At 45.8% G+C, this 19866-nt stretch overlaps 1 protein-coding gene across 1 annotated transcript; it reads left to right on the forward strand.

Moving 5' to 3' along the window:
* Positions 1-2834: 2834 nt before the first annotated feature.
* LOC121576561 (cerebellar degeneration-related protein 2) lies at positions 2835-11949 on the forward strand. The gene is made up of 6 exons (XM_041889799.2): positions 2835-3210; positions 4979-5091; positions 8074-8222; positions 8480-8650; positions 9783-10008; positions 10178-11949. The coding sequence occupies exons 1-6, from the start codon at positions 3129-3131 to the stop codon at positions 10847-10849; spliced, it is 1413 nt and encodes a 470-aa protein (XP_041745733.1). The 5' UTR covers positions 2835-3128; the 3' UTR covers positions 10850-11949.
* The last annotated feature ends 7917 nt before the right edge of the window (positions 11950-19866 follow it).

Raw genomic sequence — 19866 nt, forward strand, 5'->3', positions numbered from 1 at the left:
TTGCTTACGTTTATATTTTTGTTTAGTATATATTTATTTTCCGGACTGACATTTCTTAATTCCTTTCTTTGTATTGTTAGGTATTACTGCAGTGTTGGAACAAGAAACATAAGCATTTTGCTACACCTGTGATAACAAATAGAAAATATGTGTTTACGACCAGTACAATTTTATTTGATTTAACTTTTGCTGGATCTTAAATTAAATATTGTTGTTTGCTGTCTAAAGTCTCCCACACATTGCACTGAATGTGGATCTAGCGTTCGTCTTCGGATCGTTCTGAATGTGGATCTAGAGTTCGTCTTTGGATCGTTCTGAATGTGGATCTAGAGTTCGTCTTCGGATCGTTCAGCACGCTGTATATTAAGGACATACTGTACCTTGTTTTTGTCAGTCAGAATAAATTGTGCATTCTGAAACGTATGGTGAAAATGATATTTTCATTTATTTTGTATGTTAAATAATTGGAGAGAACGTTAGGGCAGTGTCAGTTTTTGAACAGTGATTGTCAGGAGCGTCACATCACAAATGTGGCGCTCAAAGTTCATGTTCAGGGGTTTCTAAGATAAGGCTCTACATTTTACATTTTAGTCATTTAGCAGACGCTCTTATCCAGAGCGACTTACAGTTAGTGAGTGCATACATTTTTTTTGTCTTCATAATATGGAGAAAAGCCTCTGATTTTACAATGGGTCCGCCGTGGTTCTGTGTAGCCTAGTTATGCTAATATATTTCAGACAGTGTATCGCAGTTAATTTTGTCTTTGACTCCACAAGTAAAATATATTTGAGTTGTAAACAGGGAAACAACTACGAGTCCCAGACAGTATATGTATACTTTTTAAAAGGTTCCTCAGGCAAAAGGTTCCTGCAGGCACCTTTAGGGGTTCCGCCCGTTTTGCAATCTCAGGAACCCCTAAAGGTGCCTCCAGGAACCTTTTCTTTTTGGAGTGTAGAACATACCAGAGGGGTGCATCGTTTACTACCTAAATTATTGGGATCATCTGGTTACCACCAGTGTTTGAAATACATTGAGCTCGTTGACAAAACGCCTTTTCACACGGAGATATATTTGTCAAAGTTCCGCAGTGGGTCTGTGTAAACTATGCGATTATATCATTTAGCAGACGCTCTTATCCAGAGCGACTTACAGTTAGTGAGTGCATACATTATTTTTATTTTTTTATTTTTTCATACTGGAATCGAACCCACAACCCTGGCGTTGCCAATGCCATGCTGTACCAACTGAGCTACATCCCTGCCGGCCATTCCCTCCCCTACCCTGGACGACGCTGTGCCAATTGTGGCACTGTGTTATATATAGGCTACTGTCAGATAGATACTAGACTATTATATGTATGCTGTAGTGTAGTATATTCTACAATGGTAGGGTTTTTTCCGCCAATCACACCCAAAACATTTGTGCTTTAATTGATCCCTATGAGACCCCCCGGCCTGTTCTCGTGCATATGGCCCACTTGTTTCAAGTGTAAATAAAAAGTATTGAATATTTTATGTATAATGTCTGTGATAACTGTCTTTAATAGGTAGGCTATATTCAGAGGATAGCCCATAAAGGTTGGCTGGAGTAGACATCACTGAAATAATCATGTGCACTTGTTTTCACAGACTAGGGTGTTTTCCCAGTGAACTAAAACTCACAAGGGTCATTCCTTTATATAAAAAAGGGAATAAGTTATATCATGGAAATTATCGGCCTGTCTCAATCCTGTGTGTTTTATCGAAGGTCATGGAAAAGATTATGTTCGAGCAGATTGACAGTTACATTTAAGCAATAAGGCCCGAGGAGGTGTGGTATATGGCCAATGTTCTTGGAGTGCCTGGAGACAGCCCTTACCCCTGGTATATTGGCCATATATCACAAACCCCAGAGGTGCCTTATTGCTATTATAAACTGGTTACCAACGTAATTAGAGCAGTAAAAATAAATGTTTTGTCATACCCGTGGAATAAGGTCTGATATACCACGGCTGTCAGCCAATCAGCATTCAGGGCTCGAACTTTTCAAAGAAAACACAATATAATTCTATCTCTATTTGAGTAAAAATAAGTAGCTTTGTTATGATCACAAAAAATCTTAACAAATGAGGTAAAGAGCGCCACAGTCAGGCTAAAAAATCAGAATGTTCTATCATAAAGCCAGAACAATTACTTTCCCTAGTTGTTAAGTACTTTAACAATACATTAATAGACGACATTCACTGCTATAAACCTGTCTCCAATATAATCGCATAGTTTACACAGACCCACTGCGGAACTTTGACAAATATATCTCCGTGTGAAAAGGCGTTTTGTCAACGAGCTCAATGTATTTCAAACACTGGTGGTAACCAGATGATCCCAATAATTTAGGTAGTAAACGATGCACCCCTCTGGTATGTTCTACACTCCAAAAAGAAAAGGTTCCTGGAGGCACCTTTAGGTGTTCCTGAGATTGCAAAACGGGCGGAACCCCTAAAGGTGCCTGCAGGAACCTTTTGCCTGAGGAACCTTTTAAAAAGTATACATATACTGTCTGGGACTCGTAGTTGTTTCCCTGTTTACAACTCAAATATATTTTACTTGTGGAGTCAAAGACAAAATTAACTGCGATACACTGGTCTCAAATATATTAGCATAACTAGGCTACACAGAACCACGGCGGACCCATTGTAAAATCAGAGGCTTTTCTCCATATTATGAAGAAAAAAAAACTGTATGCACTCACTAACTGTAAGTCGCTCTGGATAAGAGCGTCTGCTAAATGACTAAAATGTAAAACGTAATTAAAACGTGTCGCAGGGCAACATGCCTCGCTCTGCCCACTTGGGCGTGGCTTACCGAGCGCTCTTTGAAATTAACGCTCGTATCGTCGTATTCCAACCGATAGAGATATCTCACCACACCGGTAATATGTGCTGTGGGATGGTTAGGCAGTTTCATCATACTGTAGTTGTAGCCGGTGAGTAGACATCGGCTTTGGACAGCGCCAGCTGATGAGGGGTAACGCACTTGGTGTATTTGTGGTTGCAATTTGAACACCTCAAAGGCAGATTAATGCATTTTTCGCGAAAATAGCTTCCTATTCCATTGAAGGCTATTGATGTCGGTGAGTCGTTGTGACCAAAGATGCTTACAGATATGATTGAGGTGGAAGAATTCGAAATTAAGGAGGAAGAACCTTGGTATGACAACCAGGACCTTGAGCATGGTAAATATGATGATTCTATCCATGATGACCGAGACTGTGAAAGCGCGGGCTCACCTGTGCTGTGCGTATCAAATGACCGCTACAACCTGGCAGTGACTACAATTTGACACTCAGGCAGCGTTAGGCTAATAATTTATTTTCAAGCAGGTGTGGAATCAATGAGCGCTTGGTGCACCCCCTCTTTCATAGTGCAGGTGTCACTAACGAATGTACTTTACAGGACACATCGGTAGGTTTAACTCTAACCTACTAAACACTGTTGGATTTCAGCCAAATATTTCAAGGTTATCTCAAGCAGAATTGGCACACCCGATGCTATCATTCCACTGCCACGGATGTAACCAACCATTTGAAACAATGCATCCTTTGTCTTAGATTTTCTACACATTTGTAAATGTTCTTCTCTGCATGTATTCTCCCGTGGGCAGATTCTGCGTGTAGACCAAGAGTACCTGCTATCCGGGCCCCTTGGGACGTCTCTACCCCATTGCAGTTGAAATGTTAAATGGTTAAGGGTAGGGACGTATACCAAGGGAGTTAATTACGCGTTTGACCAAATTATACGATATTTTATTTATGGGTTACCACCATAGAGAATGATAGAGGCCTCTAGTGGCCAAAAGGCTGTATTAGCATGAGCAGCGCCATTGAGGATTCCACCATTTTTATGTGTAGTCAACTGGTTGGGACTTCCAACTTCATTGGCTGATCCCTCCTGGTGACCCTGTTGGAGTCATGTCCCACCGGGTCATCAGGAGGGATCAGCCAATCGTGAAGAAAACTGACTACTTCAAAATGGAGATTGCCTCAATGGCGCTGTCACAGGCACAATAATGGCACAGATCCAAAGATGAGTCCTCTATCGTCTATGGTTAACACACCCTTAGCGGAGTTTCCAACAACCAGATGCATACGGTTTTCAAGGCAGCTAAATTCAACCTACAGTAGCTTTCTTTTCCGCTGAAAACCAGATGTGGGCAGACTCTTTTACGCATGCTGCAGAGATTACTTTGCATATAATAAGGTTTTATTCCACAAATTTGCATTGTTCAAGATCTTTCATTGACTATTTATTAATTAATTCTGGAATAGAACTATAAGGAAAGGAAATCAGGAAATATATAGTGGTGCTCTCTAGATTAGAAGATATTCAGTTTATATTTCATGCTCAGAGATAAACTCCCCATCACACATCCTGTAAATGAGAGACCGTTTCACAACGTATGGCCCTGTGTACCTCAGTTGGTAGAGCATGGCGCTTGCAACGCCAGGGTTGTGGGTTCGATTCCCACGGGGGGCCAGCATGAAAAATGTATGCACTCACTAACTGTAAGTCGCTCTGGATAAGAGTGTCTGCTAAATGACTAAAATGTATGAATTAGGCCACAGTGATGAAGGTAGACATATTCTTTACCTTTCTGATTGTAAATGTCCTGACTTAGGTCAAATAGACTAAATATCTCAAATATATTAGAGGTGCGCTTGATTTATCCCTTTTGGGACCATGATCCATCGGTTCCATTGTAGGCAAACTACTGTAAATCAAGGGCAGCACAAGTAACATGTATTTGACCCACGAACCCAGGTAGGATGTCTGCAAGATAGATTTATCCACCTAACATTGAGAATTGAGGCACAGACACAGCCATAGATGCACTAGGTGTCTCTGCCAGTTCTTGTCACACCAATGGCTGCATCTTTGCCCAATCTTTCATTTGATAAGTCATTTATAGAACCTCTTCTGTGATCTCTCTTTCCTCCCATGCAGACCTCCACCTGGCTGCTGCGCTGGGGAAGACCCTGCTGGACAGGAACAGTGAGCTGGAGCAGGGTCTTCAGCAGATGTACTCCACCAATCAGGAACAGCTACAGGAGATAGAGGTAAGGGTTTTAACCAATCAGGCTGTAGCTACAAGGGTAGCGGTAACTCGGTTTGACCAATCAGAAGTCAGTGTACAGCTATAGGTGCTTTCGGAGAGTTATTGTAGTGTTTGCAGGCTTTTCTTCTAGCCCAGCACTAGCACACTATCCAGGTAATCAAGCACTAGTTGACGAACCTGAGGCCTTTCTGTTAGGCTACAGTCTGTTAGGCTACAGTCTGTTAGGCTGTCTTTCTGTTAGGCTGTCATTCTGTTAGGCTGTCTTTCTGTTAGGCTACAGTCTGTTAGGCTGTCTTTCTGTTAGGCTACAGTCTGTTAGGCTGTCTTTCTGGTAGGCTACAGTCTGTTAGGCTGTCTTTCCGTTAGGCTACAGTCTGTTAGGCTCTCTTTCTGTTAGGCTACAGTCTGTTAGGCTGTCTTTCTGTTAGGCTACAGTCTGTTAGGCTGTCATTCTGTTAGGCTACAGTCTGTTAGGCTGTCTTTCTGGTAGGCTACAGTCTGTTAGGCTGTCATTCTGTTAGGCTGTCATTCTGTTAGGCTGTCATTCTGTTAGGCTACAGTCTGTTAGGCTGTCTTTCTGTTAGGCTACAGTCTGTTAGGCTGTCTTTCTGTTAGGCTACAGTCTGTTAGGCTGTCATTCTGTTAGGCTAGTCTGTTAGGCTGTCTTTCTGTTAGGCTGTCATTCTGTTAGGCTGTCATTCTGTTAGGCTGTCATTCTGTTAGGCTACAGTCTGTTAGGCTACAGTCTGTTAGGCTGTCATTCTGTTAGGCTAGAGTCTGTTCCTTGCGTGTTGAAAACAAGAGAAACTCACCTCAGATTTGTGCTCCTTTAATTCCTAAATCAAATCAAGTGTTCCAGATTGACAAAAGGCAGGCTACCATTAACTTACTTTGGAGCAGAGATTAGAGGGTCGGATCCAGGTTGATTGATTACTTAATCTCTCTGCTGGACCTGTTGTTTACCATGGGTCCATGTAGGGTATGACCCTAGAAGCACAAAGGTAATGGAATAGAATGGGAAATGTATAATGCATACGTTTTGACTGAAATGGTTTTGTCAAGACAAGGCTGCAAAATCTATATTCCAATCCTTGTCTTTGTTTTTCGATACTATAAAGCCCCAAAGAACAAGTGTTTACACGGTCCTTCGTTTAGTTTTTCCGTGTACAGGATTACAACACCACCATTATCAAACAGTAGAGGAACCGTGGGGATCTCACTCCTTTGAAAACAGCATACCTCATTGCTTTTCACCTTGTTCAGTGAACTTTAAGAGGACCAGGAAAGATAAAGACGGCCCATATCAGTTGTCCTCTTTTTTTTTTCTGACATACCTTTGTACCAAAACGCTCACATTGCCACCATTGAATTGTTGTGACTCCAAGTAACTATAGATTAAATAGCCTCTCAATGCTAGAGAATCTAAATATTTAACCAGTTAAGTTGTATTTAAATATCACATTCACAGTCTTTGTGGTTTCTCTCTTATATCACTAGTGAAACCATCTTGTATGGTCAGCAGCAGCCACTTACTTCCATATGAGCTCTGGATTTAATTTCCCTGAGTAGGGTCAACTCCTAAATCCTTCCCCTCGTCTCTGAAACTGCTGACTGACAGAATGAATCTCTCTAACGGTGCCATCCATTTCATGATCTGACTGCATGTAGAAACGGCACAGGAGGAAGCTGATGCTGTGAATTATAATGTTATCTTCCCTATAGGAGAACATTGGCCTCTCTCACTCTAGGAAAAACACTATAGATAATTGCCACTTTTTCATAATTTTATGATTAACCTTCAGAATTCCAAAGAATACGTTGTTATGTAAGTGAATAGCATCACAAGATAATGCACAGCTCCAATGTATTATTGTAGTATTGGTTTGGATTGGTGTTTTGCTGTGGCTGATCAGGATCTTAATGAGCTTAAGGTTCACAGCGTTCTCCATAGATAGAACTGTTATGTCTATGGCATTCTCCCTGTTTCACACTGATAAGATAAACTGTTCTATTGTCTATTTATTTAAATAAAATAATAATAATAAAAATAAATGTATGCACTCACTAACTGTAAGTCGCTCTGGATAAGAGCGTCTGCTAAATGACTAAAATGTATGGCATTCTCCCTGTTTTACCCTGATAAGATAAACTGTTCTCAAAGGAAAAGGGCAGAGCGAGAGAAGAGAGGGAAGATGGAGAGAAAAGAGTATGGGGGAGAAGGAGATAAACGATGTGTGAGGGAGAGATAGTTATGTTATCCCAGCACCACTGTGCTCATGTCTTTAGCACCTCAGTCTGAATCATCATGTCTTAATAAGAAGAGCCTGAGCTTTTACTTTGTGTTGGTGCCGTTCTACATTCCTCAGGAGTCGGCATCTCACCAGAGGTGTTGCGCTCTTACAAATGCTCATTTAGACAGCGCAGACGCTAGTACAGACATGTTGCTCGCAAAGCAATAATAGTCGCACAGCCAGGAGGTAGTTGTCATTTGATTCTGGCAAGTTTGATCTCGTTCATGGTTGGACAAGCAACCGAAGTAAATCATGTGTATGCCTTGAGTCTAGTGGCTTAAAACCAATCGTATTGACTTGAACAAGTACATGGTGTAATCTTGATTCAACGTAAAATGAATAGTAAAATTGTGATGTTGAAGTGGGGTTATGTGAAGTTGAAGTGGGGTTATGTGAAGTTGAAGTGGGGTTATGTGAAGTTGAAGTGGGGTTATGTGTAGTTGAAGTGGGGTTATGTGAAGTTGAAGTGGGGTTATGTGAAGTTGAAGTGGGGTTATGTGAAGTTGAAGTGGGGTTATGTGAAGTTGAAGTGGGGTTATGTGAAGTTGAAGTGGGGTTATGTGAAGTTGAAGTGGGGTTATGTGAAGTTGAAGTGGGGTTATGTGAAGTTGAAGGTGGGTTATGTGAAGTTGAAGGTGGGTTATGTGATGATATTGAGTACTGTTTTCTACTCCTCTATATTCCTTCTCCAGTACCTGACTAAGCAGATGGACCTCCTGAGGCAGGTGAATGACCAGCATGCTAAGGTGTACGAGCAGCTAGACCAGTCTTCCAGAGAGCTGGAGCAAAGCAACACCCGCCTGGTACAGGACAACCGGGCCGCCCAGCACAAGATCCAGGGGTAAGCCTGTTGTTGGGTTGAAAGCCTGAGGCTGTGTCCCAATTCTTCACCCTTCTCGTGCACTTTCTCACATGGATCTAACAATGGTGGAAACTCCCTCCAGCCTATGCTTATGCAAATCCTATGCATCTAAATCCATGGTGGGTTGGAGAATCGGGACACAGTCTTTCTCCAGAGAATAGAGATGGAATGGTAAACATTGTGTGTTGGTGAGAGGAGAGCTAAATGTGTGAGGATTATTTTCTGTCTCTCTTCAGGCTGACAGAGATGATCGAGGCTCTGCAGACCCAGATGGAGGATCTTCAATGTCAGGTCGAAAATTTGAAGACCGCCCCTGCCAATCCCCATAGGCAACCCCTTACAGAGTCATATCGGCCCTACGGGGCGCAGAGTGTGTCCTGTCTGAATGACCTGCAACCCACACACAGGTGAGATCACAGCACTCAGCAACCCACACACAGGTGAGATCACAGCACTCATGAAATACACAGATAACCCACACAACACACCAATTTAGATCTGGACAATCTGTACTGTTCATTGAGCCCCCTACTTTAACAAGTGGGCCAGCACTGGTCTGTCAAAGATAGAATCGGTGCTATCCTCTTACTGGAGCTGGTGTCTAGCTACTCTCTGTTACTTCCTGTCTGAACTCTCCTCTACCCTCTCTCCTTCACCTAATTTTCTGACGTTATATAAAGCTATATAGATCAGTCGGGTCTGCATGGGGTTAAATGAACATGGCACAATAAGGTCAGATTCATCAAATGGAAAATTACGCTCAATTGATTAACATTTTATGCGTTTAGAGCTCAATAGCTTGTGAATTATTCATTGTTTTTAAGCTGCAAATTGATATTTTTTTGTTGTTGAAAATACGTAGAGAAGACTAGCCCACCTGAAGTTGCCATTAGTTCTGTTCTAGATGGCCTAAGGCCCTAAGCCCTACTCTAGATGGCATTCATTCCTCTTGGCCCTGCTCTAGCAGTGTGATTTGTCTCTGTCTCTGTGTTACCTCTCTTGCCGTACACCACTGCTGGTTAAGGAGACTAGTACCACTGCTGGTTAAGGAGACTAGTACCACTGCTGGTTAAGGAGACTAGTACCACTGCTGGTTAAGGAGACTAGTACTACTGCTAGTATTCTAGCCCTCTTCCTGCCCTCTGCGGCCATAGCAGTTCAGACTGTGTAATCCAGTTAGGTCTTGGCCCCTCCTTTAATCCAGGTCAAAGCTCGTAGGTCACTGATGAACACACACGCCAAGCAGACTATAGTACTCTCTCCCTACTGACTTCACTGAACCGTGGTCACAGTTGTCACCCAAAGGTCATAGTCCACTCGTAAGGACACTCATCTCTGCCCTGCACTAAAGATCACTCCTGATTAGTCTGTTTGATACAAGATGTCTTGCTACCAATTCATAAAACGGATGCTTGAATAACTTGTTGGCAGCTTATCAGTAACTTGATAAGACTAATTAGGTGTGTAAGTGCTGGTCTGGACTGGAACAAAAGTTGTTTCCCAAAAAATAACGTTTGATTTTCCTCTGACCCCTCCCAGATACTCGAGTTACGACTCTGGCGACCAATCTGATGACCGCTGGTCTCCATCTGACCTCTCGTGGCGGGAGGAGGAGCAGGAGTCGCTACGGCGATCGCTCCGCTCCCTACAGACCCAGCTGGTCAATGAACGTGCTCGGAGGGAGGGGGCGGAGCGAGATGCAGACCTGCTAGCCAATGAGAATGTGGCGCTGGAACAGCGCCTGGGAATGATGGAGGGGTGCCAGGTGAGGAAGAGAAGCAACACACACACAGAATAATTTCAAGCCAATGCAATCTGTTTGCTCCTTCTGTATGTAGTGAAATGGTAAAGTAAAGAGTTACTGAATCCTCTCTCTCTCTCTCTTCCTCCTTCTCTCTCTCTTCCTCCTTCTCTCTCTCTGACTCTCTGTCTAGGCCAGACTAGCGGAGCTGGAGTGTGAGGCTGAGGAGCTTCGTCAGCTGTGGAGAGCCAACCATGCCACCAAAGCTTCGAGGTCAAGGGTCAGCCTGACAATGCTGCCCAATACCCTCTTCTTCCCCCTGAACCAGGAGAGGGGGATAGGGGAGGATGGCGAGAGCGAGGGAGACGTGATGGACGTCAGCTACCTTTCCAAGCTGAAAGGTTGTGACGTCCTGAAGCGATGCAACAGCGAGAAGCAGCTGAGGTCACCGTGGGATGAGGGGTCAGAGGTAGACGAGAGTCATGACCACGAGCGTTCGTGCATCCGCCGTTCAGAGGTGGTGAAGCAGCGTGGGATCTCCCTCCTCAACGAGGTTGACGCTCAGTACAGCGCTCTGCAGGTAAAATATGATGCGCTGCTGCGGCTCTGCCATCAGGGGCAGCCAGACCCAAGTCAGCAGCACAACCACAAGGAGGTCCAGACGCCCAGCGGAGCCCCCTCTGACTGCCCACAAAGCCCAGCCCCAGCCTCCCTTCGCAAGGCTGCAGGCACAGACATGAAGGGCCAGGAGGATGAACTTCACCAGCCTGACTACAAGGCCCTGTTCAAGGAGATATTTACCTGCATCCAGAAAACCAAAGAGGACCTGAGTGAGAACAGAGGAAAGCCCTGGCAGTTGGAGTAGTATGGCTTTCGTAGTAAACAAGCAAAAATGGCTCTGCTTTTGCGCTGGACATGCCGTTGTTTCTCGTTGGAGGTGAACATGCTAGCTATTAAGCAAGCACCTTACACAAACAATTTGTAAGGCCTGGTAACTGATGTACTGTGTTTATATCCGGTGGAACTGGAGATGAATCGATTACCATCTCTAAGGGCTCATCTTTATCTATGGACACTGAAGCAGCCAGAGAAAGGCAAGAACCACCAGCTGATGCTCTTTTGCATGGAAAGAACAGTGCCTAACATTCAGTCTACATCATTCTTCCTCAATCACCCAGCCCTACCCGAGCCATGTTGCCCTTAGATTAGCGTCTAGGGGCAATGTTATTCTACTCTCAGGAACCAAGGACCTCAGGGAAACTTTCTGTGGACTTAGTGCTTTTCCATGGTACCTCTATGCACTGTTAAATCAAAAGCTGCATATCCTTTTAAAGTGACCATGTCTGAGCCTGATGGTCAAAACGGTAACTTTGTGTCGTCTTTGTGTGCCTCAAAAACGCCACTCTTGGTGTTGAGTAAACACAAATTATGTGAATTTACACTTCAGAATTGTACTGTATGTCTTCAAAAAAAGTTAGCATGATCCTGAAGTTTAAAAACTAAAGTCATTGGGTATGAAGACTGAGTTGTATGTACATGATTGATTTAGTAGTTAGCGATATAATCTACTGAGGCTATACCAGAAATCGGCTATGTTCTGTGGAGTGCTATGGTATTGTTGTGCTTTCCGAATACAATGTTGACATTTCATAAACCAAGTGTTGTTCCGATTCTTTGTCAGAAACTGTCCGGTTAATCGGTTTTGCTGCCTAACTCATGCTATCCTAATGTATCATGATAGACACCTCCTTAGTTGACATCACTGTAAAATCACATTGTAATGAGATGCACTTTAGACTTACACAGTGATGTTATTTTCTGACACTTTATGTAGCTAGCCACTGTTTAAGTGCTATTAGTAATTCCTGTTCAATGTATTAGATACCAAAATAATTTGAAATGTTTACATACATGTATAATATATACATATTTATGTATACATACATACATACACTACCGTTCAAAAGTTTGGGGTCACTTAGACATTTCCTTGTTTTCGAAAGAAAAGCAATTTTATTTTGTTCATTAAAATAACATCAAATTGATCAGAAATACAGTGTAGACATTGTTAATGTTGTAAATGGCTATTGTAGCTGGAAACGGCTGATAAAATAAATTTAAAAAAATAAAAAATAAATCTACATAGGCCCATTATCAGCAACCATCAGTCCTGTGTTCCAATGGCACGTTGTTTGCTAATCCAAGTTAATTATTTTAAAAGGCTAATTGATCATTAGAAAATAATTTTGCAATTATGTTAGCACAGCTGAAAACTGTTGTGCTGATTAAAGAAGCAATAAAACTGGCCTTCTTGAGACTAGTTGAGTATCTGGAGCATCAGCAATTGTGGGTTCGATTACAGGCTCAAAATGTCCAGAAACAAATAACTTTATTCTGAAACTCGTCAGTCTATTCTTGTTCTGAGAAATGAAGGCTATTCCATGCGAGTGTCATGACTTCCGCCGAAGTTGGTGCCTTTCCTTGTGCGGGCGGCTTTCGGCGGTCGTTGTCACCGGTTTTCTAGCTGCCACCGATCTACGTTTCTTTTTCCATTTGTTTTGTCTTGATTGTACACACCTGGTTCCCATTGCATTATTATTATTATTTCCCTATTTAACCCTCTGGTTCCCACATGGTTTTGTGCGTGTTGTTCTTTGTTTTGTGTCATTCACTTATGTGAGCTGGTGTGTTTTCCCTGCGTGGAGATTGTTTGTTTATTTTTCGAGTAAAGTACGTCATTTACTCAGTTCTGTGTCCTGCGCCTGACTCTGTCCTACCGCTGCACATTTGACACATGACAGAAACACGCACCTAATATGGAGTCAGCAGGTGCAGTCAGTCCTCCGGTACCAGTGGAGGAGCGCGTCCAGCAGCACGCGACGATGCTCCAGAATCTGGGCACAGTTATGGATTGCGTGTTGCAGACCATGGAGCGATGGGAGAGAGGGGGTTTTCCCACAACCCCATGAACTTCAGGTCAACCCACACCGATGTCCACCCCTCCGTCACCTGGACCCAGTGGGATTCGGCTCTTGCTCCCGAGGGCATACGATGGGACGGCTGCCGGGTGCCAGGGGTTCCTGCTCCAGGTGGAGCTCTACCTGGCGACCATCCACCCGGCTCCCTCGGGATACGAGAGCGTGTCCGCCCTCATCTCCTGTCTGTCGGGGAGAGCGCTTGAGTGGGCCAATGCCGAATGGGGAGGAATAGACGCAGCGTCGGTTCGCTATGAGGATTTCACCCGCCACTTCCGGGCGGTCTTCGATCATCCACCTGAGGGGAGAGCGGCGGGGGAACGCTTGTTCCACCTCAGACAGGGGAAGAGGAGCGCACAGGACTTCGCACTGGACTTCAGGACCTTGGCGGCCAGCACAGGATGGAATGAGAGGGCCCTGATCGACCATTACCGGTGTAGTCTACGTGAGGACGTTCGTCGGGAGCTGGCATGCAGGGACACCACCCTTACCCTCGACCAGCTGGAGGATCTATCTATACGGCTGGATAACCTGTTGGCCACCCGCGGACGTCCGGATCAGGGTCCGTCCATTCCATCCCCCAGCACCTCCGACCCTACCCCTATGGAGCTCGGAGGTGCTGCTCTAAGGGTGATCGGAGGGGGGGTTTCCTGCACCAAGTGTGGCCGCAGAGGGCACACTGCTGGTCGGTGCTGGGGAGGTTCCCCAGGGAGCCGAGGCAGCAGGCAGGGCACTAGTGGATCATCCCAGGTGAGTAGGCACCTGACTTACCCAGAGCTCCCTGTTGCGCACATGTGTGTATACATAGAATTTCCTGAGTTTTTCCCGCATTCCCAGCATAAGGCGCTAGTAGATTCAGGCGTAGCTGGGAACTTTATTGACCGTTCATTTGCACGTAGATTAGGGATCCCTATTGTTCCTGTTGATGTGCCCTTCCCTGTACATGCCTTAGATAGTCGTCCTTTAGGGTCGGGCCTGATTAAGGAGGTCACAGCTCCACTATGTATGAAAACGCAGGAGGGTCATGAGGAGAGAATTACTCTCTTCCTGATCGATTCTCCTGCGTTTCCTGTGGTGTTGGGGCTTCCCTGGTTGGCCTCTCATGACCCCACTATTTCCTGGCAACAGAGGGCTCTCAAGGGATGGTCACGTCAGTGCTCAGGGAGGTGTGTAGGTGTTTCCATAGGTGCAACTACGGTGGAGAGTCCAAACCAGGTCTCCACTATGCACATTCCCCCCGAATATGCCGATTTGGCTCTCGCCTTCTGTAAAAAGAAGGCGACTCAACTACCACCCCATCGACAGGGGGATTGTGCGATAAATCTCCAGGTAGGCATAGCACTTCCCAGGAGTCACGTGTATCCTCTGTCTCAGGAGGAGACGGTGGCTATGGAAACATATGTCTCTGAACCTCTGGGACAAGGATACAGTCGGTCGTCCACTTCACCTGCCTCCTCATCAAGTTTCTTTTTTGTGAAGAAGAAGGATGGAGGTTTACGCCCGTGCATTGACTATCGAGGTTTAAATCCGATCACTGTGAAGTACAGTTACCCACTGCCTCTCATAGCCAGTGTGACAGAGTCATTGCACGGGGCGCGCTTCTTCACCAAATTGGATCTCAGGAGCGCTTACAACCTGGTGCGTATCCGGGAGGGGGATGAGTGGAAGACGGCATTTAGTACCACCCCTGGGCACTATGAGTACCTCGTCATGCCGTACGGGTTGATGAATGCTCCATCAGTCTTCCAATCCTTCGTAGGCGAGATTTTCAGGGACCTGCACGGGCAGGGTGTAGTGGTGTATATAGATGACATTCTTATATACTCTGCTACACACGCCGAGCATGTGTCCCTGGTGCGCAAGGTGCTTGGTCAACTTTTGGAGCATGACCTGTACGTCAAGGCTGAGAAATGTCTGTTCTTCCAACAGTCCGTCTCCTTCCTAGGGTAGTGCCTGTCCGCGTCAGGGGTGGAGATGGAGAATGACCGCATTTCAGCCGTGCGTAATTGGCCGACTCCAACCACGGTAAAGGAGGTGCAGCGGTTCTTAGGGTTTGCCAACTACTACCAGCGGTTTATCCGGAGCTTTGGTCAGGTAGCGGCTCTCATTACCTCCTTGCTGAAGGGGGGACCGGTGCGACTGCAGTGGTCAGCTGAGGCGGACAGGGCTTTTGGTCACCTGAAGGCTCTGTTCACCTTGGCTCCCGTGCTGGCTCATCCGGATCCCTCCTTGGCATTCATAGTAGAGGTGGACGCATCCGAGGCTGGGATAGGAGCTGTGCTGTCTCAGCGCTCGGTATGGCACCAAAGCTCCGCCCCTGTTCTTTCTTTTCGAAGAAGCTCAGCCCGGCGGAGCGAAACTATGATGTGGGGGACCGGGAGATGTTAGCTGTTGTCAGGGCTCTGAAGGCGTGGGGGCATTGGCTTGAGGGGGCTAAACACCCTTTCCTCATTTGGACTGACCACCGCAATCTGGAGTACATCCGGGCGGCGAGGAGACTGAACCCTCGCCAGGCAAGGTGGGCCATGTTTTTCACCCATTGTGTTTTTACCCTATCCTACAGACCAGGTTCCCAGAACGCTAAGGCAGACTCACTGTCCCGGATGTATGACACAGAGGAGCGGTCCACGGATCCCACTCCCATACTTCCGGCTTCTTGCCTGGTGGTACCGGTGGTATGGGAAGTTGACGCGGACATCGAGCGGGCGTTACGTACGGAGCCCACTCCCACCCAGTGTCCAGTTGGGCGTCTGTACGTTCCGTCTGATGTCCGCGATCGATTGATCTGTTGGGCCCACACGTCACCCTCCTCTGGTCATCCTGGCATCGGTCAGACAGTGCGCTGTCTTAGTGGGAAGTACTGGTGGCCCACTTTAGCTAAGGACGTGAGGGTTAATGTTTCCTCCTGCTCGGTGTGTGCCCAGTGCAAGGCACCTAGACACCTGCCCAGAGGGAAATTACAACCCCTACCTGTTCCACAATGGCCGTGGTCACACCTATCGGTGGACTTCGTGACGGATCTTCCTCCGTCACGAGGTAACACCACGATCCTGGTCATTGTGGATCGGTTTTCTAAGTCCTACCGTCTCCTTCCTTTGCCCGGTCTCCCTACGGCCCTACAGACTGCGGAGGCCCTGTTTACCCACGTCTTCCGGCACTACGGGGTGCCTGAGGATATAGTGTCTGATCGGGGTCCCCAGTTCACATCGAGGGTCTGGAGGGCGTTCATGGAACGTCTGGGGGTCTCGGTCAGCCTGACCTCAGGTTTTCACCCCGAGAGTAATGGGCAGGTGGAGAGAGTTAACCAGGATGTGGGTAGGTTTCTGCGGTCCTATTGCCAGGACCGGCCGGGGGAGTGGGCGGTTTTCATCCCCTGGGCAGAGATGGCCCAAAACTCCCTCCGCCACTCCTCCACTAACTTGTCTCCATTTCAGTGTGTACTAGGTTATCAGCCGGTCCTGGCACCGTGGCATCAGAGCCAGATCGAAGCACCTGCGGTGGATTAATGGTTTAGGCACTCGGAGGAGACATGGGACGCTGCCCATGTACGCCTGCAACGGGCCATCAGGCGACAGAAGGCGAGCGCCGACCACCACCGCAGTGAGGCCCAGGTGTATGCACCGGGGGACCGGGTCTGGCTCTCGACCCGAAACCTGCCCCTTCGCCTGCCCTGCCGGAAGCTGGTTCCGCAGTTTGTGGGGCCATTTAAAGTCCTGAGGAGACTGAACGAGGTATGCTATAGGTTACAGCTCCCCCCTGATTACCGTATTAACCCCTCGTTCCATGTGTCTCTCCTCAGGCCGGTGGTGGCAGGTCCGCTCCAGCAGTCTGAGGTGCGGGAGGTTCCTCTGCCCCCTCTGGATATCGAGGGGGTCCCGGCGTATACTGTACGAGCCATCATGGACTCAAGACGTCGGGCGAGGGGCCTTCAGTACCTCGTGGAGTGGGAGGGGTACGGTCCGGAGGAGAGATGCTGGGTGCCAGTGGAGAACATCCTGGACCCTTCCTTACTGCAGGAATTTCACCGTCTCCACCTGGATCGTCCTGCGCCTCGTCCTCCGGGTCATCCCCGAGGCCGGTGTCGGGGGGGTACTGTCACGACATCCGCAGAAGTTAGTGCCTCTCCTTGTGCGGGCAGCTTTCGGCGGTCGTCGTCACCTGTTTTCTAGCTGCCACCGATCTACGTTTCTTTTTCCATTTGTTTTGTCTTGATTGTACACACCTGACACATGACAGCGAGAAATTGCCAAGAAACTGAAGATCTCGTACAACGCTGTGTACCACTCCCTTCACAGAACAGAGCAAACTGTCTCTAACCAGAATAGAAAGAGGAGTGGGAGGCCCCAGTGCACAACTGAGCAAGAGGATAAATACATTAGTGTCTAGTTTGAGAAACAGAAGCCTCACAGGTCCTCAACTGGCAGCTTCATTAAATAGTACCAGCAAAACACCAGTCTCAATGTCAACAGTGAAGAGGCGACTCCGGGATGCTGACCCTAGGCAGAGTTGCAAAGAAAAAGCCATATCTCAGACTGGCCAATAAAAAGAAAGATTAATATGGGCAAAATAACACAGACACTGGACAGAGGAAGATTGGAAAAAAGTGTTACGGACAGACTAATCGAAGTTTGAGTTGTTTGGATCACAAAGAAGAACATTTGTGAGATGCAGACCAAATGAAAAGATGCTGGAGTAGTGCTTGATACCATCTGTCAAGCATGGTGGAGGCAATGTGATGGTCTGGGGGTGCTTTGGTGGTGGTAAAGTGGGAGATTTGTACAGGGTAAAAGGGATCTTGAAGAAGGAAGGCTATCACTCCATTTTGCAACACCATGCCATACCCTGTGGACGGCGCTTGATTGGAGCCAATTTCCTCCTACAACAGGACAATGACCCAAAGCACAGCTCCAAACTATGCAATAACTATTTAGGGAAGAAGCAGTGAGCTGGTATTCTGTCTATAATGGAGTGGCCAGGACAGTCACCGGATCTCAACCCTATTGAGCTGTTGTGGGAGCAGCTTGACCGTATGGTATGTAAGAAGTGCCCATCAAGCCAATCCAACTTGTGAGAGGTGCTTCAGGAAGCATGGGTGAAATCTCTTCAGATTACCTCAACAAATTGACAACTAGAATGCCAAAGGTCTGCAAGGCTGTAATTGCTGCAAATGGAGGATTCTTTGACCAAAGCAAAGTTTGAAGGACACAATTATTATTTCAATTAAAAATCATTATTTCTAACCTTGTCAATGACTATATTTCCTATTAATTTTGCTATATTCCCTATTCAAACTAATTTCATGTATGTTTTCATGGAAAACAAGGACATTTCTAAGTGACCCCAAACTTTTGAATGGTAGTGTACATGTACACTACCAGTCAAAAGTTTGGACACACCTACTCATTCAAGTTTTTTTATTTAAATTTTTTCACCTTTTTTTACATTGTAGAATAATAGTGAAGACATCAAAACTATAAACAAATAAAAATATATTTTAGATTTTAGATTCTTCAAAAAGCCACCCTTTGCCTTGATGACAGCTTTGCACACTCTTGGCATTCTCTCAACCAGCTTCATGATGTAGTCACCTAAAATGCATTTCAATTAACAGGTGTGCCTTCTTAAAAGTTAATTGGTGGAATTTCTTTCCTTCTTAATGCGTTTGAGCCAATCAGTTGTGTTGTGACAAGGTAGGGGTGGTATACAGAAGATAGCCCTATTTGGTAAAATACCAAGTCCATATGGCAAGAACAGCTCAAATAAGTAAAGAGAAATGACAGTCCATCATTACTTTAAGCTATGAAGTTCAGTCAATATGGAACATTTCAAGAACTTTGAAAGTTTCTTCAAGTGCAGTCGCAAAAACAATCAAGCGCTATGATGAAACTGGCTCTCATGAGGACCAACACAGGAATGGAAGACCCAGAGTTACCTCTGCTGCAGAGGATAAGTTCATTAGAGTTACCAGCCTCAGAAATTGCACCCAAAAAAAATGCTTCACAGCGTTCAAGTCACAGACACATCTCAACATCAACTGTTCAGAGGGGACTGTGTGAATCAGGCCTTCATGGTCGAATTGCTGCAAAGAAACCACTACTAAAGGACACCAATAATAAGAAGAGACCTGCTTGGGCCAAGAAACACGAGCAATGGACATTAGACCAGAAGAAATGTGTCCTTTGGTCTGGAGTCCAAATTGGAGATTTTTGGTTCCAACCGCAGTGTCTTTGTGAGACATGGTGTGGGTGAACGGATGATCTCCGCATGTGTAGTTCCCACTGTCTGTGATTTATTTAGAATTCAGGGCAAACTTAACTAGCATGGCTATCACAGCATTCTGCAGCGATACGCAGTCCCACTTAGGCCAAACCAGATGGGATGATCATTTGTTTTTCAACAGGACAATGACCCAACACACCTTATGGCTGTGTAAGGGCTATTTTACCAAGAAGGAGAGTGATGGAGTGCTGCATCAGATGACCTGGCCTCCACAATCCCCCGACCTCAACCCAATTTGAGATGGTTTGGGATGAGTCGGATGGCAGAGTGAAGGAAAAGCAGCCAACAAGTGCTCAGCGTATGTGGGAACTCCTTCAAGACTGTTGGAAAAGCATTCCAGGTGAAGCTGGTTGAGGGAATGCCAATATTGTGCAAAGCTGACATCAAGGCAAAGTGTGGCTATTTGAAAAATCTCAAATATAAAATATACAGTGGTTTGCGAAAGTATTCACCCCCCTTGGCATTTTTCCTATTTTGTTGCCTTACAACCTGGAATTAAAATGGATTTTGGGGGGGGTTGTATCATTTGATTTACACAACATGCCTACCACTTTGAAGATGCAAAATATGTTTTATTGTGAAATAAACAAGAAATAAGACAAAAAAACAACTTGAGCGTGCATAACTA

This window comes from Coregonus clupeaformis, chromosome 1 (genome assembly GCF_020615455.1).
Source record: "Coregonus clupeaformis isolate EN_2021a chromosome 1, ASM2061545v1, whole genome shotgun sequence".
NCBI lineage: Eukaryota > Metazoa > Chordata > Actinopteri > Salmoniformes > Salmonidae > Coregonus > Coregonus clupeaformis.